This window comes from Suricata suricatta, chromosome 3, assembly GCF_006229205.1.
Source record: "Suricata suricatta isolate VVHF042 chromosome 3, meerkat_22Aug2017_6uvM2_HiC, whole genome shotgun sequence".
NCBI lineage: Eukaryota > Metazoa > Chordata > Mammalia > Carnivora > Herpestidae > Suricata > Suricata suricatta.
In genome coordinates this window covers 132631141-132659064 of record NC_043702.1, presented here as the reverse complement: position 1 = coordinate 132659064, position 27924 = coordinate 132631141, and the positions used below count along the sequence as shown (strand labels likewise).

Below are 27924 nucleotides of genomic sequence, written 5' to 3'. Positions count from 1 at the left end.
CAACAAAAGAAGTCGATTCAGCTTCTGAGTAGTACAAGTTTAACTTCCTGTTTCCCTCTGTCCCCAGTCAATTGCCAGAAGGATCCTACTGACCTTTTGCCATTCACACCTCCCCTCCTGACCCCTTTTCTCTTGTTGAGGGATTTCTAGGGTGGTATTTACTACTCCTTCAAAAGGAATCAAAGGAAAACAAAACACACTACAATCTCAAAGGGATAAAGGCTTTTTAAAAATCCCTTCTTCCGCCACCTACTGCCTCTGCCACACACACACACACACACACACACACACACACACACACACACACACACATACACACACACACTCCAAGAACTACTTGGAGAAGGTGTTCTATGACTCGGATGGCTTTCTTCCCAGGGGCTTTAAGGGGCAAGCATGCCGAGGAGTGAGTGTAAGAATACAGTCAGAGATAAAGCTTGGGATAGGTGAGAATTTTCTCCCATAGTGGTGTGAATGGGTGGTCCCGCTGGAAGCTCAGAGGAGATGGGACACTCAGGTGGGATTGGGGGGGTGGTAGAGAGGAGGGAAGACCAGAGGCTGAAACCCAGTGCACCCTCCCCATTCTTCCCATGGCAGCTGTGCGTGGTGCTGCCCTAGCATTGCTACTCACATCTGCCTCATTCCAGAGCCCCGGGATGCAGAAGGACTCCAGCAGGTCACTGCCACACAGCAGCAAGATCCGCAGCTCTGAGGAGGGGGAACAAAGTTTGCAAAGAGTAAGTGGAGACTCCCAGCCTTTCCACTGAGAAATCCAGGCGTCCTCGATTCCTGGGGCTCCAACACCCGGCTCTTCCAGGCTCCCTGGCACCACGGGGTGTGCAGTGCAGAAGCCTTTGCCTGCCACTCCCCCGGGGCTCATTTACAGGCCACTCTTGTCCCCTGGGGGAGGAATTGCCCATCAGGGTCTCGGTTTGCCTGACACTGAGGGGTTTCTGGAGACGCGGGTCTTTCTGGGTAAAACCAGGATGGCCGGTCATCCTAACAGGGACAGAACCAGCCATACGCCTTATTTAAGGTCGAAGGGGCTCTCTCTTTTGCTCCATATTGGACTCAAGTGTCAACAGAGGTTGGCTTCTCTGCTGCTGGGCATTAAGCAGGGTTTGTCTTTCCTCACAAATGCTGACATGATGGGGAGTCTGAGGGGGCACTGAGTATACCCATGCAGTAGCTGAATGAATCAGATGTCCTCTCTTTACAGGGCCACCGTCCTCAGCAAGGGGTTGAGAAGCGAAGCCTCAGCCCATCCCTGCCCCCGTCCCAGGTGCATTTCCGGCTTATCTTTCTTGTTTGCCTTCCCTCCTAAAGCATCCCAGCAAGGGCTCACCAACACAGGCAGCAAACCGACTGACTTATTAACCCTGAGCAATGGGGAGAAAAGAATCCTGAGGTTCTCAGAACCACTGAGGGAGGGAGAGACCTCTGCCCGGGGGGGGGCCTCGGTGTGGAGCGTTTCATTCCTAGGCATCCTGGGCCCTCCAGCAAGAGGCCATGGCTGTGGAGACCTTGTCTGAAACCATGAGAGCCCCGCTCTGAGCCTTCCAGAAACCACTGCCTCCCTGGACCCTGAGGCTGAGAGACACCTGGTAGGTCTGCCTGCCTTAGACCCAGCAGTCCGCTAGGGCACCTGACCAGGACTTTCAGAAGGCGAACTTGTCCCTGTTGCAAGAGTCTCCAGATGGTACAAAAAAGGAAGGCTGCTGAGCTGATGACTGTGCCAGATTCTCATTGTTCCACCCCACAGCCTGTCCTCAGGGAGCCCTAGGGAGCACTGGGGTCTTAACTCCTAAATATTCCTACAGCCTCTCCTTTCCTCTTCTCCAAGCCAACCTGTAACACAATCATCCGCTTATGTGCAGGGACCTTAAATTATCTTCTGTCCCCGGGGCCTGCCAGAATGACCTGCACACAGTAGGTGCTCAGAATGTACTGAGTAAGCGAAGAGTAGACAAGCTGATCACAGAGGCCATGCAGGCAAGCTGCTAAGAGCCTTCTGGGCAGACTGGGGTGGCTGTGCTGACAATTACGGCCTTTGCTTTTGCAGCATGGGGGTCCCGGAGAAAGTGCTTGTCTCAGTCACAGGCGTCTCCCTCCTTCCGTGTTATGCCATGGGATTTCTGACCCAGCTCCCTGTCTGCTGAGAGGAACCAGCTTTCGCAAGGCTGAGAAAGACCAGACTGGACTCATTCCTGGGATCCTACTGTTCCCCATCTCCCACTTGGAACCTCGGAGTTCCAGGTCAGTCCTCTGTCGGAAGAGAAAGAAGCTAAGGCTCTCTAATGCTGATTGCCTAAAATTTCAGTTAGGTGGCATTGTCTAGAGGAAGTGCTGGCTCTTGGCTTTTTCCATGTCTGTGGTTCTCAATGGGGGGGGGGGAGTTTTGTCACCTGAACTTGGCAATGCCTGGAGACATTTTTGGTGGCCAAGGTGGGGGAGAGGGATGTGCTCCTGGGACCTGGTGTTCAGAGGGCAGAAATGCCATCGAACATCCTACAGTGCACATGGCAGCCCACACAACACAACCGTTTGTTTCCAAATGTCCATGGTCCTTAGTTGAGAAGGCCTGCCTGACAGCCACGAAAATGAATCTCTTTTCTATTCCCAAGCCAGGAACTCAATTTCCCACTTGAGTATAATGTTGGATTTTTTTTTTTTTAAGCCAAAGTACAGACAGTTAAAGAGTGGGGCCTCCACCTTTTCTTGCAGGACCAGAATAGATGTGTTTGTCACAAACCAGAGGCCCTAGTGGAGCTTGGGGTCCCACACATGGCCGCAGGGGGGCAGCAGCGATTTCTCCTGGTTTACTGTGTGAGAGGAACCCAAGCGTTTCCAGCCCACAAAGCTGTTGGTCTGGGGCAGCTCCCAGGAGCAGTACATGGAAATGAAGCCCTATGTGCTACCTGAGCTAAGAGAAAGTGGTTTCTTTCTCATGAGGTGCAAGGGGATTTCAGAAAGGGGACTCATGAGCCACAGGGCCTCTGGTAACAGCAGTCTGGAGGCAGGGCAGCCTCCCCCAACCTCCTCTCTGCTCCACCTTCCTCTTTAGCTCACCCCTCCTCCAGGGATCCAGAGCCAGGAGGCAGGATCAGCACTGTAGGGCCACCATCCCTTCCCAGGAATCCTGGCTATGTGAAGCCCAGGCCCTGGGGTGCTTTCCAGCTCCCTGCACACTGAGGCAACTGCCACCTGTATGACACCAGGCCATGATCTATCCTGACAGCTGCGACCACCCAGCTTTTCTTCCTTGGAAAGAGGAAGATGGGGGTGAGGCTAGCCCCCTCCCCCCCCCCCACAAGGCTACAGTGAGGTAAGGAGCTTGAGGGGGCTCGCCACGCAGCGCACTGTGCAAACACCCCTCCGCACTGCCTCTTCTGCAGCTTTGGGAGCTCCTGGCGGGTGTGGCCTAGCACACCGCCCTGGGTGCTGGGAAAGCGACAAGTCACGGCTGAAACTTGCCACTATCAGTTCTTTCTGGAACAAGGAACCAGAGAAACCTACACTGAATGCAGTTAAAAGTCTAAAGATTGCTCTGAGCTTGGCAGCTCCAGAAAGCTTCCCCAGGGGGAACCTGGGTGGCTCAGTCAGTTAAGCATCAAATGTTGGCTCAGGTCATGATCTCACAATTTGTGAGTTCGAGCCCTGCATCAGGCTCTGTGCTGACGGCTCACAGCCTGGAGCCTGCTTCAGATTCTGTGTCTCCCTCTCTCTCTCTCTCTCTCGCTCTCCCTCTCTCTCTCTCTCTCTCTCTCTCTCTGCCCTTTCCCCACTCATAATCTCTTTCTCAAAAATACGTAAACATTAAAAAAAGAAAAGGCAGCTTCCTGGGAAGGTAGTGGCTGGCCAAGTGTGGAAATGCAGGAGGCAAGAGTGCAAGTCTTTGCTCTCATCCTTGCCGTCGGGGGTGTTTGGGACTTCTGTGGCCTTGAGACAGTGAAGTGCTGATAAGTAAAGTCCATTAAAATACAGAAAATAATTCAGAAGGGAGGAGGTTTGAGTAGCCGCTATCTTTATTGTTAATACAATTTATTCCCTACCTAATATAATTTAATTTTTAGTATTGGCTGCATTTAACAACCAGTTTGCCAAATTCCTGAAACTCTTAGAAATGGCTCTAACAGAACAGTAGGAGATAACTCAGGTACGCCGCTGCTCTCCAGATCAGAGAGTGTGACCCCAAGAGGCCCCTGGAAATGTCACCTCTGCTGGGCCTGTGGGAAGAGAACCTGAGGCTCCAGGCACAGACCTGGGCTCCCAGGGTCACGGCAGGAACACCTGACCCCCAGCCCTAGACGGAGGACCACCGGGAAGGCATGGCCTGGAGTATCTTCACAGCTGGAATTTAAGGTCGAGCACATCTGCTGGGCACCAGGCTGCCCCTTATACTAGAGCAGCAAGCATCCCAGCTGTCACTGATCCTCCCTGTCACCTGTACTGTGCCGACACCAGCTCCATCCCAGCATCTGTCTGTTCTTGCCTCAGCCTCACACACTTGTGTCTCTCGCCCACTCTGGAACCTTGTAAAGAATTCAGTTTTCTGGGTTCCTCCCCAGGGTTACGCAGGACTCCTCCCCTTCCCACGGATGGGACCGTTCCTTCCCATCTGACAGCTCTGTGTAGACACCGCCCGCCTGCTCTGGCCTTGGGCCCACGCACGCCCTCCCACAGACAGCAGATGCCTTAACTTCCGCCCGTGACTGTGGGGCGGTTGTGGAGGTGGCGCTCAGCCCCCTCTCCTGCTTGTCCCCCAGACTCGCAAAATAAAGAAGATAAGGCAGACAGGGGAGCTCTTCTGTCTCCTGCAATGCCACGGGCCGAAGACCAGTCTCTCTGGCTGGCACTGAAGATTAACGTCCACATGGTTTGGATGAGGGAGAGGAGGCTCTGAAGGGAAAAGCTGCCACCCCGTCCAGCCCTCCCTCCTGGGAACTGGTCAGATGGGAGATCACTAAGAGCATGACCTGGCGTGGAACAGTCATTTGGAGAGTAGACCCTACTGCAACAGAACCCCAGGGCTTCCAGCCTCTCCCCTCCCCCGCTCTGCCCCTGGTGGAGGCAGGAGGCCCTCAGTGTTCCCACTTTTCCAGCCACACTTACCAATCTCCTCGTACCGCATCACCGTGCCCAGGTTGGCATTCTCGTCTAGGGACGAAAGAAGGAATGGAGAAGCATTTGGGAGCAGACTTAAAGCTAGCCAACACACGATTCGCCTAGGGGCCTCCTCAGGAGCATGAGGGGAGGATGGAGTAGGGGGGATAGGGGTGGAGGTGGGGGTGGGGGGCCCTTGCCTCCCTGCACAGGAGGGCATCTGAGTACAGGGAGTGGAGAGAAGCCTTGCCTAATATGGAGAGGGGGCATCCCCTCACAGTCCAGGGCAGGAATTCACGTCCCTGGGACTTTAAGAATTAGCTTCTCTGGGCAAAGCCAATGATGAACACACATGCTCATGCTGAGCGCCTTCTGTTTCTTTCTGTATTTTAGGGAGGCCGTCCACAAAAGCAATGTCCTCTAAACCCAGAGAGACAGCTTTCAGAGTCACAAGGAGGTGGCCCTCTCTCCTTTAGCGGTTACCTGGTTCAAAGAACAAGCAAATCTGCGCATGTTGAGATTTGTCACGTGGCAGATACAGCAAACGCCCGTGGAAGATGAGAAAGACAGAGACTTTGACCTGTGGTCTTAAGCATGCAATGCATGGGCGTTCCTGGTGTGCACTGAACAACAGAGGTGCCACCTTGGTCCCCTGTCTCCTTTCCTCCTCTGCCATCCCTCTTAGTTCCTTTTCAAGATGCCAGAAAATGGAAATCTCGGGAGTGGCAAAAATCAGCCCCAAAGAGTCAAAGGAATGAGGTCTGGGCCTTCAGCTCTTCTGCAGAGTTGAACTGGGGGACCCTGAGAGAGCCCCACAGACCGGATATTCTCTCATCCCTGCTGAGTCCTTGAGGGAACAGCCAGAAACAGAAAACTAAAGAAAGAGCATGTGTGTTCGTAGCCTATCAGCAGGAGCGCAGGCACTGTGAGAGCTGGGAAGGCCTGAGGGGGGATTCCAGGCCCCTGAAAGCTCCTCGGCATGTGGCCTCATGTGTGGGAGACGGGAAATGAATATATGACTGCTGAGGTCTCCCTGCAGCCCGAGGTCAGGTGGGTCACACCCGTGGGCTTCCCCTAACTGCTTGGCACGGCAGGCCTGGGAACATTCCTGTTTACCACAGTTTTTTCTCCTCCATCACTGCTTTATAAATGGTCATGCCATGGCAGATGCTGGGAGGTGTTTGCTAAATGAACAAAGGGAGGGGACCCAGAAGAGACAGGACCAGGAAAGAAGGTTCTTGCTCCCTTACCCACAAAGGTGAAGCGCTCCACTGGTGGGCGGACACAGCAGATCCGGCTTAGGCTTTCTCCCACCTTCCCCAAGATCTTGGCTATGGGAGAGAGCAAGACAGACAGGGACAGAGAGAGAGAGAACCACTCACAACTTACAGCCCAGCGCTTGGGCAACTTAAACAGCAGGGCTGCACTGGAGGGGCAGGGGTTGGGCAGTGGGAGGCAGGAGGGTGGAGACAAAGAACAGAAATATGACAGCAAACATTCTTCTCATTCGCAGTCCAAGGCAAAGGTATTTCAAAACATAGACTGGAATCTATTTTCTACTCATGTTTATTATTCCACATTGAAAAGTTGGAAGATATAGATGAGGAAAATAAAAAAGAACCCCCACTGCCCACCCCTGGAGATGACCATCACTAACATATTGGTATATTATTTCTTTCCTCCATTAACAAATATATTCTGCAGCTCTGCTTGCATAAGTTGGATCATAGTCTGCATTTAAAAGGCATAGAGGCTCTTGGCTTTTTTAATTGTTTAATATGAACCTTGGCCTTCATTCCTTCCCATGAAGATAGACTTTATAATAATCAGACATCCCACTCTGGCTGAGAGGGATCTGGTTTTGGATGATCTCGCTGGGCTGTAATCCAGAAAATTTTTCTGAGCCCCCACATGAGATCTATGAAATTCTGGCTCTTTGCGGCTACCCTGTTTATAACAGACTAATAACCTAACAGCATATGGTCTCTAGGCTTGAAAAGTAATATCAGGATCTGTTTCTTACAACTGGTCTGGTAAATACATATGTATATATTAGAAAAAAAAACATAGACCTAGGGATCAGATAGTCCTGAATATGAATTCTGGCTCTTTTACATTTGAGCTGTGTGACCTTTGGCGAATCACTCACCCTCTCTGAATCTCAGCTTTCTCTTGGTGAATGGGAACATAATATCTATATCACAGAATTACTGCATTGAATGAGAATCTGTGGAAAGCACTGAAGGCTCTACAGGCCTACAATAATAGGTGTTGAGTAAATGTTGAAGCCCTTGCTCTCTGCCCCTGAAGCCGTAGCTAAGAGTGTGGGACTCTGAACACAGATGCCTGGGTTAGACTCCTAGTCCTGCTACCTCCTCGCTGTGTGACCTTGGGCAAGGTCATCCACCCCCTTGGAAGAGGCAGAGAAAAATACTGCCTATTGTATCTTTAATTCCCAGTTAAGGCAATTATATTTAAATGCAGGGGGGGAAATGCACACCACCAACCCTGTCTCCCTCCCTCGGTCTCTCTCTCATTGTAACTATTTCTATCTGATGTTCTATTTTAAGGACCAGGGGATCCTATCACCTTGTTAAAAATGCAAATTCTCCTACCCCTCTCCCACCCACTAAATCAACTTCTGGGGAAGGGCCTAGCAATCTGGACTTCAGCAAGCCCTGCAGGTGATTCTAGAGTTTGGGAACCGTGGCTCCACCTCCATATTCCCCTACCTGCAGTGGGCTTGGTGGACACATTGCTGTTCTGGTAAATGGGCTGAGGGGTCTCATTTTGGGGCTGTCCGATCACAGGCGTCATGGAGGGTGTGTTGACGTTGGAGAGGATGCAGCCAGTCACCCGCTGGAAAAAGGGAGAGGTGCAAGGTCAGTGTCATTAGCCACGTTCCTTATGAAAAGCAGCACTTCCCATTGATATCCCAATGCTCATCTGCTCATCTGTAATGGGGAGGCCTCTCGGGGCTGAGGGAGACCACGGTGGCGGGGGGGGGGGGGGCAGTTTCTAGACCCAGCCGCATCACTCAGCTGCTCTAGGCTGGCAGGAGGTAGGATGGCTCAGTGTTGCAAAAGCATGGGATGTGCTGTCGCAGACACTGGTTCAGGTCTGACCTCTGCCCCCTCTGGCTACGCGGCCTTGGAGGGTTAACTTCTCTTGAACCTCAGTTCAAGAGGACAGGCCACATAGCTGCCTTTCAGGATTGTGGGAGGATTAACACACGTGAGCATGTGCAAAGCATTTGCCCATCGAGTATTTCCAATGTTGTGACCTTCTGGGTAACGTACCTGCTCCCCCTGCCTGCTTCACGGGGCCCAAATGAAGTCATGTCTGCACACGAGCTGTGTGAGCTTGGGAAAGGTCATGTGAACCCAGGCACTACCACCACCTGCCGCCTCTCCAGGCTGGAGATGCCAGTGAGGGGGCCGAGCCAGCGAGCGGTGCCAGGCTGAGCAGGCTGTGTTTGTGTTGCAGGAAGAGGGGGTGGGGCTCTGGGCACTCTCGCCTTGCCTGCCAGTGTGAATACACATTCCAGAGCCAAACGGAAATTCTGTGTGTATTATCCATTGTCCTGTGTTATCTGGCCCGCTGCTTCCCTTGGGGGCGGCAGAAAGCAGAGAGCTGATAAGGCAGCATTTTTCACAGCTGACCCAGAAGCAACCCCCCTTCCCTGCTGTGGGTGGGAGGGCCTGCCACTGGGCAGCAGAGAAACAAAGGATGGGTTTTCAATCTGTTTAGCTTCACAAGGGTCATTGCTGACTCAAGGTCCCTTCCCTGAAAGCCAGCATCCCACCCCCCACCCCACCCCCCACCCCCCACCCCACCCCCGCCCATCACTCTGGATTAGAGTCCTGAGGCCAGAGAGCCCCTAGGCCCCAGGGCTCCTGTGACCCCCAGAAGGGACCCCTTCCACACAAGCAGGGCAGCACAGGGTCCTTCCGAGCCCCAGAAGGACAGACATTTGTTTTGTGGGGTGACCTGTCCCTTCTGTCATGTTCCTGACAGGAGGTCACAGCATCCAGTCACATCTGGGAGCCAGCTGAGGCCGGACAGCTGGGTGTCCCCATCCTGCTTTGTAGGATTCTCTGCCCAGGGGTGGCTGGTGGAGTGGAAGGGGCAGCCTGCCTCCTTTTTAGTACGATTTCACCTCCAGAAGAGAAAAGGCCACATTCTCATTTAATAACTGGTCTGTAGCTGAAGAATTTCTTCCTCCTGCTGCACTGCACCGTTAGGCCCGATGGGCTTGTTCTAGGCAGCGAAGAGAAGGACTGGCCACATGCCCCGTGCTGCCCTCATCAGCCCTCCATGGGCTCTCGGGTCCTCAGAAACCTTTCCAAGCACAGCCTTGCGTCACCTGTGAAGTGAGCCCTGGGGCAGTCTCTCCAACCGGAACGAGGCCTGATGCTTCAGCCTGAGAGATGGGGGGTCATCCACTCCGACTCCAAGGCAGGGGCTTCCGTTCCGGCTGGCCTGTGCCTGTCTCGGCAACAGCTGGGACCCCTGGCCGAGCTTCTCTGGCCCAGACTCCCGCTTCTGGGCGTGAGTAACAAAGGGAGGGTTTGGGAAGCCCAGGCATTTAGACAGCAAAATAGCAGCCAGGCTTCCTGGCTGGTAGAGCCAGGTCTCAGGCATGTCTGCTGGGTCCCTGATTCCTCCTTTCCATCATGGAGCCTGAGGCTCTTGTATGATTAGAAGGAGCACAGCCCCACAGCTGCCCCTCCCCTTGCCAGGCTGCCATGTAATGTGAGAAATAAATGTATGTGAAGCTGCCAAGCTTTTAAGAATGTTTGTTACCACAGCATGTCTTAGCCTATCCTGACTGATACACCCTCATATAATAAGACAGGATGTCTTTTCTTCCTGCAGTTGTTGAGACCTGCACAGAGGAGTGAATCAGGACCACCCTGTCTCAGAGTCCTTTCAAGGGGACGGGAAAGGACTCGGGATATGTGTGTGAAGGGTTCTGAACACAGAAGGAAGAGAACATGGGTTTTCTTCAATTCCAAGATGGAGCAACAGTCAGCTGGACCCTTTCCCTCCTCCTCTGACTCCTGACTCCCTGGCTGGTCGGGAGCCCTAAACTCCACTGCCATTGTAACAAAGGACAGTGGCATGATTGGTAGAGTGTGAGGCCATGGGGGGTTGCTGACGGCTCCCCAAGGAGACGGTTCTGGCCCCCACTGGCAGAAAACACAGGTGGGTTGGAGGTGCTCCTTGGGTCAGAACAATGCCACCTGGACTGCTGTTTGGGGCTGGGGAGAGCATGGCAGCCACTGTGCCAGCAGAGGTGAGCAGGATCCATTGCATCTTGGTCAGTCGGGTGGGCCTCCTCTTCCAGATGGCGCTGCTCTTCATCCATCAGTAGGCCGGTATTGATCTGGGAAAGGTGCTTTCTGCATATTCTGGCCAGTGCTGCTGGCTGGTGTGGGACTCGTTCTAACCTGGCAACTGGCTCTTCAGTCACTATAACCTTGGCACAAGTCACTGGGCAGCAGCTGTGTGTCCTCAGATAGGTTGGCTCACGTCTCTGTGTTTCCTTTTTATCCACTACTATAACACGGGTCAGGACACTGTCTGCCTTGAAGTCTTCCCACTGGGGTTTCCTTAATCCCAACTTGGATTTGCTGTCGGAAGATGGAAACCACCCCAAGTCACACTGAGCAGGAGAAGCAAGATAGGGGTGAGGGCAGGCTCTGGTGCTGCTTCGGTTCTGAATTTGCTGCCCTCTTTCCTGCTGCTCGGGGCCTGGTTTCCCACCCAGATGGCGGGGAAGCAGGAAACTGAACCAGGTCAGTAGGCCAGCAGCAGCACCCTGGCCCGGGCACCCCCCCCCCCCCGGGCTTCTGGAGGCCACCCACCCCTCTGCCGCAGCCCGGCTCACCTTCATGAGGTCCCGATGATGTTCCAACACACTGCAGGTCGTTTGCCAGGTGTCCTGATAGCACTCCCACGGGTCCACCCTGACACGACCGGAAAGAGGTCTCCCTGGGTTTCCGTTCTCAACACTCTTTCCTTAGTAGTTCCTTCCAGAGACTAGCTCAGGGTGCTTAGCAGAGCAGCTCACACCTTATTCTTAGGTCTCAAACTGGAACAAACGTGGGCTTGGAACACCTTCCTATGCCTCAGCTTCCCCCTCTGTAAAACCAGAGGGGTATGGGGGCTTTGGGAAAGCTATGTGGTCTTTTGGTGCTCAATTTCCCCACCTGTAAAATAACTACGGTAACTCTCTTGTGGGGTTTTTGGAAGGACCCAGCAAGTTTTATCTATAAAGAGTCTCTTGTGCTCACCCACAAGTTGGAAAGTCTCCTCTGGGCCTTCTAGGATTGTGATCAGGATTCAAAGCCAAGCCCTCATCGAGTGGCAGCTGCAGATACCTGAGTTGGGGAATCGACCTGTCTGCCTTCCCGTTCAGGTGGGGGCCTTGCGGGCATGGAGGGGGGTGTACCAATCGGACGGAGAGGCACAGACGGGCACTCCGGTTCCCCCTCTTGTACAGGAGGATGTGACATGAGCAAGGATCTACCTCAGACTGGTGCAGCACTCAGGCTTAATTCCCAACTTAATGAACTGCTAAATTGGGACATTTCTCAAACATTTCCTTTGCAGTTGAGCATTCCCTGTCCACCTCCCACCACACACAAGCACCTAAGCTTCCCAGGGGTGAGATCTCACTAACTGAGAACCCCTGAGACTCAGCTGCTGTGTCGGGCTCCCTGACCACCGCCTCCCCGGAGACAGGCAGACACCAGACTGGCCGAGTCTGGGGGCCCAGCCCTATCTCTAGAGCTACCCGAGCCTCACTAGTGATCTCAGTTCTGGAAACTCCGCCTTTTCCCAAGTGCCTAGAGCAGTGCGGTGCAGGCAGGAAGTGCTGCGTGAATACTGGATGAATGAATGAGGCAATTATTTCAGGGTCTTCTAATCACATCCAAGCGGGGTCGACCTCCTGCCCAGTATTTTCCCCACTGGACCCCACTTTCCCCAGGAGAGTAGGAGCCGCAAGGTGAAAAGGCCTCACTTCTATCCCTGACTTGACCACAGAGGTGCAGTACACACTCAAACCCCTCGACTTCTCCGGGTCTGTCTCTCACCAGAGAGAAGGCAGCTGTCTCTCTCCCCAGCCTACATCTTCGGGGGATGAGATAGTCCATAAAGGGCAAGTGTTTCTCACACAAATCACTGGACACAAATGGCAGAGATCACTATTTAATTATTACTGTCGCTTCCCTTCGCTGAGCTCCTTCCCGCCGAGCCCATCTCTTCCCCGTCTTTCTGAGGTCAGCCTCCCTGCATTTCGCTTCTTTCATGGAAACCTCTAGGTGCTGCTTATTTTTTTCAGGGGAGGAAATTACAGTACAAATGGTGTGCCATTATTTTTTTTAAATGCCATTTTCTCATGCAAATGATAACCGTAGGAACTTTGGGGAGCGTAATTAGCATAACTAGCAGAGGCTCGCTTTAATTACACTGCAAGCAGTGTCTGCCATCTTGGTGAGGACGGTGCCCCAGTAGGAGGGAAAGGCTTTGGGAGCCTCTGTGCCACAGTCAATCTGGAGCCCTAGGGAGCCTGAGTTCCAGAAGAGGAAATAGCCACAGCTAGGGAACATTCTCTAAAAGGTAGAGAGAATTCATAGGAAGTAACTGGGGAAGAAAGCGAAGAGGCATTTCAGATCTCTGGCCAGGTCTCACCCCAAATCCAATGATGCTTCCCGAATACTCCTGGATCCAAAAGTCCCAGGGCAGAACCAACACTGAAGCTTCCCTCTTCAGTTTGGTGGGCACCAGGCCAGGGCTTGGTTAAAACACAGAACTCTCAGTTGGGTCACCTCTGGCAGTCCCCACAGGAAACTAATGTCTGGTCTGGCCTCCCCACCCTGTGGGGTCCAAATGCCTGAGGGACTCCCCTTTCTGCACTCACCGCCCAGTGAGGCCCAGAGCCACCCCCCTGATCCACACACCCAGGCCAGCCCTACCTGATCCAGTCGGAATTCTGGACGGCCAGCTGACACATGATGAGACGGTGCCGGCTTGACACGAGGCCCTGGGGAGCCACAGAGCGGTCACTGGGAGGCTGGCTCCACTCCCCAAGCCGCCCTTGAGACGCCATCCCAAGCCGGCCCATTATTCAAGGGCAGCCATTTGTCAGTGGTGACAGGGAAGGAGGGTGCGGCCCCCCTGCAAGTCCATCTGCCAGAGAGACACTCCCGGAGGGGCGGAGGGGAAAGAAAAGGAATGGAGGGCGTAGAGTAGATCACACCCGACATGGTCAGGAGGTGGGCCTCTCGAATGAAGTAGCCAACTTGTCCCGGCACAGGGATGAGACTTAACCCCGCAAGCGCTGCCTTGTCTCAAGGCTCAAGCTGGCTGGTTGGGCAACCAACCCAGAGCCCACCAAGGTGTATCTGGGGATGGAGGGGGATGGGAGGGCCCCTAGGTTTTCCAGGGCACATGGCAGGGAGGGAGCAGCAAGGAAAGGAATTTTAAATCCGATCGCAAGAGGCATAGATAGGCCTTTTCCTCCTAAAATCAGGGAAAGACTTGCCCAGCCCCTCACCAGCTGCCAGTCTGGCATCTGTGCCAAGTCACACTTGGCCCCCAGCGGGTGCGCCTGCTCCGCTGCTAATGAGTGCTGACTGGGCCTGGCGCTGTGCGCAGTAGACAGTCACTGTCACAGGCAGCTGTTCCTGCCAGCTGCTGCCCGGCACCCAGCCGCCCAGGTCTGACTGTGGTCCAGGGACAGGGAGCAGGACGCCTGCTATTGGGCATCCTGTGTTTCCGGGGAGCGAAGCGGAGATGGCAGCTAAATGTCAGAGGAGCCATTAGGTCAGAAAGGGAGGGTGAAGGAGGAACCCACCTGTTTTCCATAGGAGTCGTGGACAGGAGAGACAATCCCACCAATCACAATAAACCTTCCAGTTTTGTGCAGATAATCCCTGGCTCTTTCTAATGAAGAGAAGAAAACCACACATTGTAAAGAGGAAAGGTATGGATTAAAGGTGATGATTGAAATCAATACGTCCCCTCTCTGCAGGGCTTAGGTCCTTACAGTTTCTTGCCTAAAATGGAAAGTGACAATTTTCACAGTTGTGTTGGTGATCCAAAAAGGTTATGGGGTGAGATTCTAGCCCTCAAAGCAAAAGGCTTTACAACTCAGCGGATTCATCCAGCTGTCAAGGTCCTCTGCTGGACGAATGGGTAGCTCAGAGGGATTTAGAACAACCACCTCACTGAAAGCCACTCCAGGAACAGATTGGAATTTACACCTGTGATCACTGGCAGAAATTCCAAAATGGAAGAGTGACTTAAAAGGAAGAAGGAGAAGCAGCAGAAAACAGTAACTGCCACTACCTTCTTATAATATGAAAGGTGGACTGATTGCCTCCTCTCAGAAGAGAAAAACCACCAAAACAAACTTAAAAGGCCATCTACATAATTAGGGAGAATTAACAGGAAAGCCATCTATAGTTGACTGAGAAAACTTCAGTCACAGAAAAGCCTTTTTTCCTCTGGAAGGAATTCGTGATGCTCCTTTTTCAAATTTACCAGACAAGCCTAATTTCATTTCCACGAGAAAAATCTAGAAAACCAGGAGGGAGATGAAAATTTTGGTTCTTCCTTCCAAAGGGGTTCAGTGTGCAAACCCAACAGGGCCTGAGCTTGTACCACTGAGGAAATGTGGTGTGGATTTATTTGACAGGTGAGGGACTAAGTGTGGGATGGGGTCTTGGGTAGCGAGGATGGCTGTGTAGTTTACAAGCAAGTTTCCAGGATTTTCTTGTTGGCTCTCTTACAACTTAAAAAGAATTCTCATCACCTTTGCCTTTTTTCCTTTCAATGTGAAATCTTAGTTTCATCTAAAAAAAACTAATGGACTTTATTCTTTAGCAAAGCTTTAAATTTAAAGAATAATTGGGCAGATAGTACGCAGAGTTCAATATACTCAGCCTGTACCTTCTTATCTTCCCTGAACACGGTTTTCTCTATTAGTAATATCTTGGATGAATGTGGTACATTTGTTACACTTGGTGAGTCCATACTGATACATTACTATTAATTAACTATAGGTCATAGTGCCCATGAAGAGACACTCTGTGTTGTAGTGTCTTTGGGTTTTGACAAATGCATAATGACATGTAGTCACCATTGCAGGTGTATAGAGAATGGCTTCCCTATACTCAAAGCCCACGATGCTCCACCTGTTCATGTTCATCCTCCCCCCCACCCCCATCCCCAGCCACTGGTAACCGCTGATCTTTTTATCATTTCTCTAGTTTTGCCTTTTCCAAAACACTAAACAGTTGGGATCCTATACACTGTAATCTCTTCAGACTGACTTCTTTCTCTTGACAGTAGGCTTTTAAGGTTCTTCCATGTAGTTCTATGGCTTGATAACTCATATTTTTTCATTGATGAATGATACTCTATTATCCGGATGTAACACAATTTGTTTTTCCATTTGTACCATGTGTTTATTCACTCCCAATTGAAGGACATCTTGGTTGCTTCCAGTTTTCACTGACTATGAAAGAAACGGATATAACATTCAAGTGCAGGTTTTTGCATGGGCATGGCTTTCAATTTGTTTGGGTAAATATCTAGGAGTGCAATGGCTGGATCATATGGTAAGAGTATTTATTATTCTCTGAAGGTTCACAATAATGGAGACACAGAAGTCTATCTTGACTGATCCAATGAGAGCAAACTGGGTGAGTTCTATAGCTGTGGCTTTCGAAGTTATTGCTATAGTACTCCCATGGTAAGAATTACATTTTATATCCTGACATAATACATACCCAGGTACATGTATAATTAACTGAAACAAGTTTATTACAATACCCTTAAGTACAGCAATGCACACTGACATTTTCCATGTATTCTATTCTAGCAATCATAAATTTAAATAAAAAAGCTGATCAGAACCTATTATTATGTGGCAATCTATAGTTTGAACAACTCCGTGCTGATGTTGAGATGTTAAGGGCAGGGGGAAAAGGGACGGGAGAGATTAAGTTTGCCTCTCCAAAGCACTCTAGCCAAACGGTTTAGTCTTACCCACTATGTTGGTCTATACGAGGCCTGGTAGGGGAGAGGGTGAGGGAGAAGTGCTATTGGCCAAGCAAGTTGCAAACTTCGGGGGCCCTGAAAGCCAGGCCAAGGACTACAACTTTTATGCCAGTGATTGCTATTTGGTCAACAATATTCCTTGGACCACTTACACTGGAATCATCAGGAGGAGGCTATTAAAATGTAGATTCCTAGAGCACCTGGGTGGCTCAGTTAGTTAAGCATCCGACTTTCGCTCACGTCATGATCTCACAGTTTGTGGGTTCAAGCCCCGCATCGGGTTCTGTGCTGACAACCTGGAGCCTGGAGCTGCTTCAGATTCCATGTCCCCAACCCCCTCTCTCTGCCTAACCCCTTGCTTGCATGCTTACTCTCTCTCTCTCTCTCTCTCTCTCTCTCTCTCTCTCTCAAAAATAAAATGAAACATGAGTGCCTGGGTGGCTCATTTAGTTAAGTGACTGACTTCAGTTCAGGTCATGATGTCACAGTTTGTGAGTTTGAGCCCCTCATGGGACTCTGTGCTGACATCTGGGAGCCTGGAGCCTGCTTCAGATTCTGTGTGTGTGTGTGTGTGTGTGTGTGTGTGTGTGTCTTTCTCTGTCCCTCTCCTACTTGTGCTCTGTCTCTCTGTGTCTCTCATAAATAAATAAATATAGGAAAAAATTAAAATAAAATAAAACATTAAGAAAAAATTAAAAATAATAAAATAATAAATTAAATAAATAAAATGTAGATTCCTGGCTCTTAGTCCAGTTACTGAATCAAAATTTCTGGGGTTAGGAGTTAAGAGTCTACAGTTTCAATTAGTGTCCCGAGGTGATTCTTCTGTTCTCTGAAATTTGAGAACCATAGACATATATTTACCATAACCATAAAGTTGAGAAGTCTAGACAATAGAAAATCATGGAAGACAGGGAAGTGACATGCTTTGAGCTGGAAGAAAATTAATTCTCAGAAGGGAGAGTGAAGGTGATGAAAACTCCTACCTTAAATGGGCATAGTCATTCCTAGTGGGAAATTTGGGGTCAGGTAATGAGGGATGGAGGAGGGAGATGACCCACTGAAACTTCCCAGAGAATGTCCAGGAACCACAAAGAGTAGGATTTCCTTTTCTCTTCAGACATTTTTGTTTGCTTCTGGAGCTTTGCAGATGGATGTGTCAATGCACGTGTCATCAATCTTGTAGACTGTACCTTTATGATTATGTGAATAGTACTAGGTTTTATACTCTGCAATTCACTAGTTGCCTGATTGTCCCCTAATTTGAATGTAATGTCAAGCAAGAAAGAACTGGCACCCAGCTAAATACAAGTGGCCGGGAATAGATACAATTATTCTCTTTCCTTGTTTTTCAAAGAGATTCCAAATACCTGAAAAGTCTGCCTAGTGACATCTAACTCAGGAAGTGTGGTTTTTTTTTTTCCAAAAAATTTTTTATGTTTTTTATTTATTTTTGAGAGACAGAGACAGCATGAGCAGGAAAGGGTCAGAGAGAGAGAGAGAGGGAGGTACAGAATCTGAAGCAGGCTCCAGGCTCTGAGCTCCTGTCAGCACAGAGCCCAATGTGGGGCTCGAACCCACAAACTGTGAGACCATGACCTGAGCCAAAGCCGATGCTTAACTAACTGAGCCACCCAGGCACCCCAGGAAGTGTGGTTTTGTGGAAACAACACTGAGCTTGGAATCAGAAAACATCTAGATCTTGGTGAAGTCACTTAATTTCTCTGAGCCTTAAGCTTCCATATCTATAAAATGCCTTTTTTGCAAGGTTGCTATGAAAATCAAATCAAATTCTGAATATAAAGGTGCATAACACTCACGTGGTTTTGCTGTGGAATTCTATTAAACATTTAAAGAAGAATTAAAAACAAAGCTGTGGGGGTGCCTGGGTGGCTAAGTCAGTTAAGCATCTGACTTCGGCTCTGGGCGTGATCTCACTGACAGTGAGTTAGAGCCCCGCATCAGGCTCTGTGCTGCCAGCTCAGAGTTGGAGCCTGCTTCAGATTCTGTGTCTCTCTTTTCTCTGCTCCTCCCCCACTCGTGCTCTTTCTCTCTCTGTCTCTCAAAAATGAATAAATGTTTTAAAAAAAGCTACAGATGGATCTAATACAAAACATGCTAACTGTAATTGATAACTAAAATGGTGTTAACCCCCAATTTAAATAGGTTATGTCTGTGAGTTTCCCACACCACAAAGCAATTCTCAGACCCTAGCAGCTGTCCTACAATCCAACTCAATTCTGACACTATCTACCTAGAGATAGTATCAGTCCCCACAAGTTAAGGGTCCAGTCCTACAAAACTACCTCCTCCCCTTCAGATGCCAGATTGCAAGGCCAGGTTGTCATCCACACTTCTGCCCAACTGGCTATAAATCAGGGGTTCCCACGGCCACCTCCTTGGGTTTGATTAATTTTCTACAGCAGCTCACAGAACTCAGGAAGCTCATTTACTCACTCAATTTATTACAAGGGATATTAACGAATACAAATCAACAGCCAGATGAAGAGATACACAGAGCAGGGTCCCAAACAAAGGAGCCTCTGCCTTTGTGGAATTTGGGGCCTCATGTGTTTAGGATGCAGCATGAAGGAATGTGGAAGCATTCTGCTTCCCCAAACCAGAAGCTCTCCTAATGCCCTCCTTTTGGGGATTTTATGAAGGCTTCATTAAATGGGCATTATTGATTAACTCATTGGCCATTGGTGATTGAGTCAATCTCAACCTGTGTCACCTCCCCAGAAATCAGGGGATGGAACTGAAAGTGCCAACCTTCTATTTATATCAGGTTCCCATGGCCATGAGCCTCCATCCTTAGGTGGTTTCCAAAAGTTGCTTCATTAATATAAACCTAGTTGTGGTGGAGAGGGGTTTGTTATGAATAGCAAGACTCCACATTTCACCTTCATGGTTCTGAAGCATTTTTAGGAACTGAGAAAAAGAGACCAAATATTGTAACAAAATATGGTCTTCTTGCTCTTATTTCAAAGGCTTTGAGAGCTGTGGGCCAGGAACTTTGGATGACGATCAGATATATGCTTTTTATAAATCACAACATCGCAATAACACTGTATTGTATAATTGAAATCTGCTGAGAGTAGAACTAAAATGTTCTCACATGCAAAACACATAACTATGTGAAGTGATGGATTTAATGAACTAAATGTGTAAAGTCCTTCCACAATGTCTATGTCTACCAAATCACTGCGATGTACACTTTATTTTTTTTAATGTTTTATTTATTTTTGATACAGAGAGAGACAGAGCATGAGAGGAGGAGGGGCAGTGAGAGAAGGAGACACAGAACCAGAAGCAGGCTCCAGGCTCTGAGCTAGCTGTCAGCACAGAGCCTGATGCGGGGCTCGAACCCACGAACGTGAGATCTGACCTGAGCCGAAGTTGGAGGCGTAACCAACTGAGCCACCCAGGCGCCCCGATGTACACTTTAAATATCCTAAACTTTATATGCTAATTATACCTCAGTAAAGCTGAAATTTTAAAAAAGAAACAAGTCTAGAGTCTCTTGCAGAAAATAGAAAAAAGAGGAACACTTTCCAATTTATTTCATGAAGCTGATATTACCCTGATGTCAAAACCAGGCAAAGAGAGCACAAAATATGCAAAAATCATTAGCAAAATTTAGCAAATAGAATCTAGCTATACATAGAAAAAATAATACACCATGACTAATTGACATGTTTTCCAAGCATGATGTGTCAATATTTGAAAAATAATTTAATGTGATTACCCTAAATTAACAATAGAAGGAAGAAAGTTCAGATGATTATACAAATTAATGCAGAAAAAGCAGTTGACAAAATTCAAAATTCATTCATGATAAAAACTCAGAATATGAGGAATAGAAGGGAACTTCTTCAACCTAAGGAACATTCTTAAAAACTTATGGCAAATGTCATACTTAATGGCAAAAGATGGAATGCTTTCTCCTTAAAATCAGGAACAAGGCAGGAACACCTGCTCTCACCACTGCTATTCAATATAATACTTGAAGACAAGAAAAAGGAAAGGCATAGATCAAAAAGGAAAAAAAAAACTATTTCTATTTGCATATGGCATAAAAGTCTACTTAGAAATTCCAAGAAATCTACAAGGGAATTCTTAGAATTAATAAATGAATTCAGTAGGACCATAACACACAAGATCAACATAAGAAAGTTACTTGTATTTTCATAGGGTAGCAACAAACATGTGGAAACTGAAATTAAAAACCCAAGACCACTTATAACCATAAAAAAGAAATACTTAAATATAAATAAAGCATATACAGAATTTCTATACTAAAAACCTCCAACATATTGATTAAAAAACTCAAGAAAGATCTAAATACATGTAGAAATACACCAGGTTTATGGATTAGAAGACATACCATAGTAAGATATTAATTATCTCCAAACCAATATATAAATGAAATGCATTTCCTATCAAAATTCCAGTGAGATTTTTTTCTGAAAAAAAAAAAGTGTAAATACAGACAAAATAATTCTAAAGTGTATATGGAAAGGTAAAGGAACTAGAATAGTTAAAACTTTTTTAAAAAAATGAAAGTAGGGAAATCAATCTATCCAAATTTTAAGTCTTTTTATATAGCTATAGTAATCAAGACTGAGGTATTGGCAGAGAGACAGACACATAAATCAATGAAACAGAATAGTCTAGAAATAGTCCCACGTACGTATGGCCAACTGCATTTTGACAAAAGTGTAAAAATAATTCAATAAAGGAAGGGTAGTCTTTTCAACAAATGGTGCTGGACAAACTGGACAGCTGAAGACAAAAATAAACAACAATTTAAAAAACCCTAAGTCAACCTAAATCTCTTACCCTATAGAAAAGTATATTCAAAATGGATATTAGATTTAAATTATGTAGGATAGAAACTTTTAGATGAAAATGTGGGAGAAAATCTTTGGGCATGGGGCTTGGTGAAGACTCAGGTATGATGCTGAAGTCACAATGCATAAAAGAAATTGGACTTTCACAAAATTAAAAACTTTTGCTCTGTCAAAGATCCTGTTAAGAGGGGAAAAACCAAGTTACAGACTGGGAGAACGTACATATTTGAGGATTTATGTCTAGGATATAAAAAGGACTCTGAAAGCTCAATTGTTTAAAAAAAAACAACTAACATGGGACACCTATGTGACTCAGTTGGTCGGGCGTCCAACTCTGGCCTAGTTCATGATCTCATGGCTCGTGTATTCGAGCCCCACATCAGGCTCTGTGCGGGAGCCTGCTTCAGATTCTGCGTCTTTCTCTGTTCCTCCTCAGCTCCCACTCTGTCTCTGTCTCTGTCTCTCTCTCTCTCACTAAAAATTAAACAAACATTAAAAAAAAATCCTAACAATCCAATTAGAAAACGGGAAAAACATGAAGAGACATTTCACCAAAGAGGACACATGGATGGGAAATAAGCATATGGAATGATGTTCAATAGCACTAAGCATCAGAGACATGTAAATTAAGACCATGAGGAGATATCACCAATTCGCCAATCAGAATGACTAAAAGAAAAAATAATGACAATACCAACTGCTGACAAAGGCATGGAGAAACTGGTTTTCTCATACATTGCTAGTAGAAATGTAATATGGTAAGTTAGTCTGAGAAACAGTTTGGCAATTTCTTTTAAAAAAAAAAACTAAACACCTTTAATCATATAACCCAGGAATTGTACTCCTGGATTTTTTTCTGAGAGAAATAAAAGCATGTCTACATAAAAATCTGAACGTGATTATTCATATCAGCTTTATCTATAATAACCAAATGCAGTAAATAAATAAAATGTCCTGAAATAGGAAAATTGTTAGAGAAACAGCGGTATATCCATACCGTGGAATACTTAGAAATGAAAAGGAACAAACTAACAATACACGCAACAATTAGGATGGATCTCTAGGTTACCATGCTGTGTGGAGAAAAAAGCCAATCTCAAAAGGTTGAATAGTATATGATTCCATTTACATAACCTTCTCAGAAATTATACAGATTAGTGATGGCCGAGGGTTAGGGACAGCGGTAGGGGCAGAGAAGGGAGGTGGTGTGGCTCCAAAGCTATAGCTCCAGGGAGATCTTAATTGTATCTTAATTGTGATGGTTACATGAATCTACATGTGTGATAAGATGACCTATAACAATAGATACACTTTATACTAATGTCAATTTCCTCCCTTCAATATTGTGCTATAGATACATAAAATGTAACCAGTAGGGGAAACCAGGGTGAGAGCATGGGGAACTCTCTGTACTATCTTTACAACTTCCTATGAATCTGTAACGATTTCAAAATAAAATGTTTTCTAGAAGTGTATAGTAAACTACAGAACAGGCACAGTTGGAAGGCGGTGGTGTGCAAACCCAGGCAAAAGACAAGCAAGCTCATGGTGCTTCTGATATTGTATCTCTGCTCAGCCTTTCCCATTTTTGTTGCTGTCCGAATTCCAAGATTTGGGGTTGTTATGGCTTGGGAGGTATTGTCCGAAGCAGTGTTTCCCAAGCTTTGATGAGCATGTGAATCCTCTGGGGATCTTGTTAGAATGTAGATTCTAATGGTCTGGGTGGGGCCTGAGGGCAGGACCAGGATTAGGGTGAGGCAAGAGGGGCAGGATCACTCAAGTGCAAGGTCGGATCCTGTCTTCATTTAAAATTATTTTATTTTGTTCATCACCGATTTTTTGCAATAATTTTGATTTTGATTTATTTATTTATTATTATTTTTAACTTACAACATAATGGGTTTATATTTAATACAGTTGTCACCATGGAGATGTCAGTTAATATAAAGTTTCTTTTTAACATTAAATCTCTTCTCCATTTAAATGTCCATATAAAGTATTTTTTTACATTATATATTTTCTCTATTTTAACATTAGATACACTGAGTACATTTTTCTTACCTCCCCCCAACCAAAGAAATAAAAATTTTAATTTTTGAATGTATTTGATAGCTAAGTGTGATATTAACTTGGGAGATAACAAAACAAAAATCTAATAAAAATATGGAGGAAAGACTCCTCAGTTTTGCAGGTGCCAGTGGTAATTTCCTAGGATTCTGGATAAGGGTTTCCTTCTTCCTATTTCATGCGCTTTGAGAATTCCAAAACTTTGAAATAACGTAAATTTCAGTCATCTGACTTCTTTGAGCCTGTTTCTAATATATACGAATTATAGACTGCTTTATTTCAGCACATTATTTGTTGTGAAACCCCCCCCCCCCATTTAACATATATCAGCTTGTTCCCATTTACAGGGGGACAAGAATGGGAAAATACCATATTTCCTGGGAACTTTCAGACACTAAAGATCAATTTCCAGCCTCAATAATTCACAGAGGTTTTCTGGGCAAGGTCTGATTTAGAAGGCCCATCTGTAAAATCACATTTGTTCATTTCTCTTTCCTGCATATACCCCCAAACAAGCAGAAATGCCTGTAATGCTGAGTGCCACATCTAACAAGAGAGCGATTGCATCTCCAGCTTTTGCTGCTTCAACAGGCAGCACCAAAAGCAGTGAAATGAGGACCAAGAACAACTGTGCTGAAACTGAAGCCATGATGTTGGAATCTTCACGTATCTGGATCTTGAGGGCAGAAAGTTTCAAATAAAGTATTTATGTATAATTCTGATTCGAAATTCTCCCTGGAGTTCTGGCTGCAGAGGCTAAGGGGTTCCACGTGACAGAGCCTTCCTGGAAGCAGCCATTACAGGAATAATTTTGATTTTTAAAAAAGTATTTCCATGATTGAGTTTTTGCGTCCCCCCCTTAAATTTTGCACTGGAGGCCCCTTTGGCCTCAGACTACATTCAGCCCTGCCCCAGAGTCAGCATTTCAAGCTAACTCCTGAAGAGACCAATGCTGCTGGTGTATAGACTATATTTTGAATAGTGAGAGACTAAAGGCAGGCGGGGCAGCCCTGCAACATTAGGGTAGCGCAAAAGAAGCTCTCCTCCCTCCCCAACTCCAGCACCAGCTCCACCTCCCATAAAAAGGGCATTTCTGGACATTGGCAGGTAGTTTACTGGCAACGCTATAGCTAGGGCCTGGAATTTAATTTCATGCCAAGCTTCCTGAGATGTGGTCTATTTTTGTCCCTCAGCTCTAACCCAGAGGCAGAGCCAAATCCCTCAAACATTTGACACTCAGGTCCAACCCGCCCTTCATTTGGTCTACCCTGCTTGCTCCTATATTCACAGAGGAGGAGCCCAGGGTCACAGGGTGGCCGGGCCGATTCCTGCCCTCAGCACCCTGAGGATCCGCTGTGGTCTAACTCATTGCAGACCACGTTAAACCAGGTAAATCTCCCCTCCTGACAGCCTGTGCTGGACCCACCAGCCACGGACAGACACAACACGGATGATTTCTCCATTAATAATAATTGATGAGCAGACATGTCTCGTCTGCCTCCTGGCTACTCCGTGAAACCAGCTGATGGGTGTAATCTACTCTCCTCTTCCAGAGAGTTGTGGAGGAAACACTGTGGTCAGGGCATCGATACTAACTCCATTTTTCCTTTTCAGCTGCAATTAGAAATGACCCTTTCTGACTTGTATTCACACCCGGAGCTGCCTGAATTTTCCCTGTTTGTGAGTTTCACAATTGTGATCTGGATGCGCATACCTCCTAAAACATAGTGGTTTTTTTTTTTTAATTTAAATTTTAGAATGTTTATTGGATCATAAAGGAAGAAACCAAACAGGATTCTTCCTGCTCAGGGATTGAAAATTGTTTTTCTTTTAAAGGAACCATCCTATGGCCCAGGAACCTCAGACATTCCTTAACAAAAATTTAGAGAGCATTTCTCATGTTCAAGGCTCTGTGCCAGGTGCCGTGGGAGACCTAGAGAAGTAAAAGACATAGTCCCCACTTCCAAGGATCTTTGGTTTTTGATGCAGGGACACAGTATGCTCTGCTTAGAGCCAATCACTGGCTTAGATAATGGATATGAAACTGAACAGAAGCAACATCTTTTTTTTTTTTTTTTGAGAGACAGAGAGAGACAGCACGAGCAGGGGAGGGTCAGAGAGAGAGGGAGATACAGAATCTGAAGCAGGCTCCAGGCTCTGAGCTAGCTGTCAGCACAGAGCCCGAGGCAGGGCTCAAACCCACAAACCTTGAGATCATGACCTGAGCTGAAGGCAGACACTTAACCAACTGAGCCACCCAGGTGCCCCCAGAAGCAACATTAAAATGCTATAGAATTTCATGGGAGACAGAGATCCCAATGGGATGGGGAGGGGGGGGTGCTGGGAAGATTTCCTAGAACAGCTGAGACTTGGGCTGGATCCTGACAGTAGAGAAGAGGAAGGTGTATTAACTGTGTCTTTTTATTTTTCTATTTTGTGATGCTCGGACCTCTGGAGCCTTGCTGGACCTCTAGGGGCCACCCATTCCAGGGTTAGCCAAAGCCTAAAGACAGTAAACAATGCACCCTAGAGCACACCTTCCAAATGCAAATGGACCAATTCAGAACCCATATCCACAAGCACACCCTCTGTGTGGCTCTCTTGGGAGCCACGGGCTCCCACGCCATCCACCTACCCTAATCATCCCAGGGCCAGGTACCAGACCATTAGATACAGCTCTTAAATGTCACAGAACCACTGAAATTATTCATACTGGCCAATCATAAGCCTACTCACCCTGCCTCCACACTTCCTTCCTGCAGAAACCACAATAAAGGCTCTGTCCTGTGTTTCCCCAGTTCCCTCAACCTCCTGACTGGTGCTTCCCCTGTGTGGCATGTCCTCTCCTCTTGAGATCTGTGAGTATCAGTATCTTTTCAGTGGCCGTGGTCTCCTAATCTGTTGGCTTTGCCACACCCAGATAATAGTAAAATCCACATTTGAAAACAGAACAAAGAAATTCATTCATGGAGGAAAAGGTGTTGAGTTGAAAAGCAGATGGACTGAGTCAGGAATGAAGTCTCCACTTCCCACCAAAGTCTCTATTTCTTTGCCTCATCACTAAGGGTGTCTTACCTTCCCCCAGGTGACCTGAAGCACCTTTCTGGATCTCCCTCTGCTCCCAGCCCCTCCAGTCCCAAAGTGCTTGGGAAGCAGAGAGCTGGGTGATCAAAGCTCCCCTGGGTGAGTGCAAGTAGATCATACCAGGTCCTATCGCTCTGAGATGTCTAGTCTAAGCCTCAAGATGGTGTGCCAGTGAGCTTTCCACTCGAATCTGAAAGAAGTAGGAAAGGGAGCATTGTCTCTGACATTGACCCATGAGTGGGGCCATGGAACCCAAACACGCCATTCCTTGGTCACCTCTAGCTGAGTGAGCTGCAGGCACCCTGTAGTAAGTGCATCTTAGTTATGGACAGTCTCCACGGGGAGCAGTTGGCTTAGCTCTTCCTGGAGCTGGCCAGCCCTGCCCCGCAGCCAGCCACATACAGATGCCCCCATCACACCTCAGAGGAACCAGTGGAGAAGATGTACATCCACCAGCAAAATGGCCCCTCGTCTCCTCACCCGGTGCCCTTAACTGCAAGAGAAGCAATGAACTAGGAAGCCTCTTGAGGTCACTGAGAGCACAGTTTTTTCTTCACCTGCTTACTCCTATCTCTCTGATTCAGGAAGGCTACATTTCCCCAGGCCAGATTGATGAGGTTCCCAAGTTTTAGGTGTTCTTCCACCCAGTCTCTGTGGCCAGTGGCTGACCTGAAGAAGAGGTGGGCTGCACGTGGATGCCTGTTGGGGTCCGACTGAGGCCCGCGAACCGGCGCGTGTTTAGGGCAGTCCTGCACACCCTGACCAGTTTTCCTGGACGCAGAATCCAGTTCTCTTGACCATCTGTCTGCTTCCACCATCTGCCCCTATCGCCGGTGCACGCACCTCAGGCTGCCTTAATTCACTGGTGGGGGATGGGGGGGTAGTGCTTCCCAGAACCCCTTGCACACCTGGATTTTCATCCACGTTTCTGGCTTTTGCAGCCCCTTCTACGTGCAAGCCTGAACCGGCTGTCGGGGAGTCACACTAGCAGCATGGTCCCCCTCTCATGACTGCTCTCTTATTTGCTCCACTACCTCTGGCCCGGGAGAATCCGTGTCCCTTTGTCTTCACAGCTAGGAGATGATTTATGACTCTCGCTTCCAGGACTGTCACTTCTGACCCACTGTGCCGGGGTGAACCTCTCCTGTGTCCTGGCTGCCAGGTGCCCACCCCGAAGTCTGGCCTCTCCATTTGAATCCTGTCCACTGGGAAAGCACCCCAGCTCCCCGCCTCCACTCTTTCCAAACCACACTTCTTGGAATTCGCCCATTATTGGGAATGATTTTTTTCTATTTATTTCTTCAGAAATAGAAAGCTAAATATATATGTAAAAATATGGCATGAACTGGTTTCCCCTTCAGTGAGACTCATAAACACATGGGAGAATTATTTTAAAAACTCACAGACTGTAATACTAAATATAACCCAGAGGGTGGGTGGGTGGGGGTGGGGGAGAGAGGGGAAAGGTAGGGGAGGGAATGAAGACAGAGAGCACACATGATGTAAAAATCCCACCGTGGTTTTTTGACAGGTTTCTGTCACTTGCATGGAATCAGGGTCTATTTTTAACTACACGTCTGGTATTTCACACTTTATTAACTGTTAACCTTTTTGAACACAAGTTCACCACAGAGTCTTCTTATTTAGGGATAATTCAGTCTCTGAAGTAGTTTATCAAGGAAATAGCTTTGCTTTTATCAAGTAAAACAAGGAGAGAGCATCAGACAGAGAAAGGCCCCTT

At 47.6% G+C, this 27924-nt stretch overlaps 2 protein-coding genes across 2 annotated transcripts in view; both read right to left on the bottom strand.

Moving 5' to 3' along the window:
- NMNAT2 (nicotinamide nucleotide adenylyltransferase 2) overlaps positions 1-27924 on the bottom strand; it is a 147236-nt gene that overhangs the window by 20149 nt on the left and 99163 nt on the right. Inside the window, exons 2-8 of the mRNA XM_029935229.1 lie at positions 13970-14058; positions 13089-13156; positions 10997-11075; positions 7836-7962; positions 6354-6434; positions 5113-5157; positions 632-708 (exon numbers count right to left, since the gene is read on the bottom strand). Of these exons, the coding sequence (XP_029791089.1) occupies positions 632-708; positions 5113-5157; positions 6354-6434; positions 7836-7962; positions 10997-11075; positions 13089-13156; positions 13970-14058 (566 nt within the window). The remainder of the gene's footprint in view (positions 1-631; positions 709-5112; positions 5158-6353; positions 6435-7835; positions 7963-10996; positions 11076-13088; positions 13157-13969; positions 14059-27924) is intronic.
- On the bottom strand, positions 23572-23748 carry LOC115288163 (small integral membrane protein 30-like). Its single transcript, XM_029935230.1, has one exon. The coding sequence runs from the start codon at positions 23746-23748 to the stop codon at positions 23572-23574; it is 177 nt and encodes a 58-aa protein (XP_029791090.1).

Bases quoted from the DNA above. Each gene is read 5' to 3' on its own strand.
- LOC115288163 (XM_029935230.1), bottom strand. From the start codon at position 23,748: ATGGCTTCAGTTTCAGCACAGTTGTTCTTGGTCCTCATTTCACTGCTT.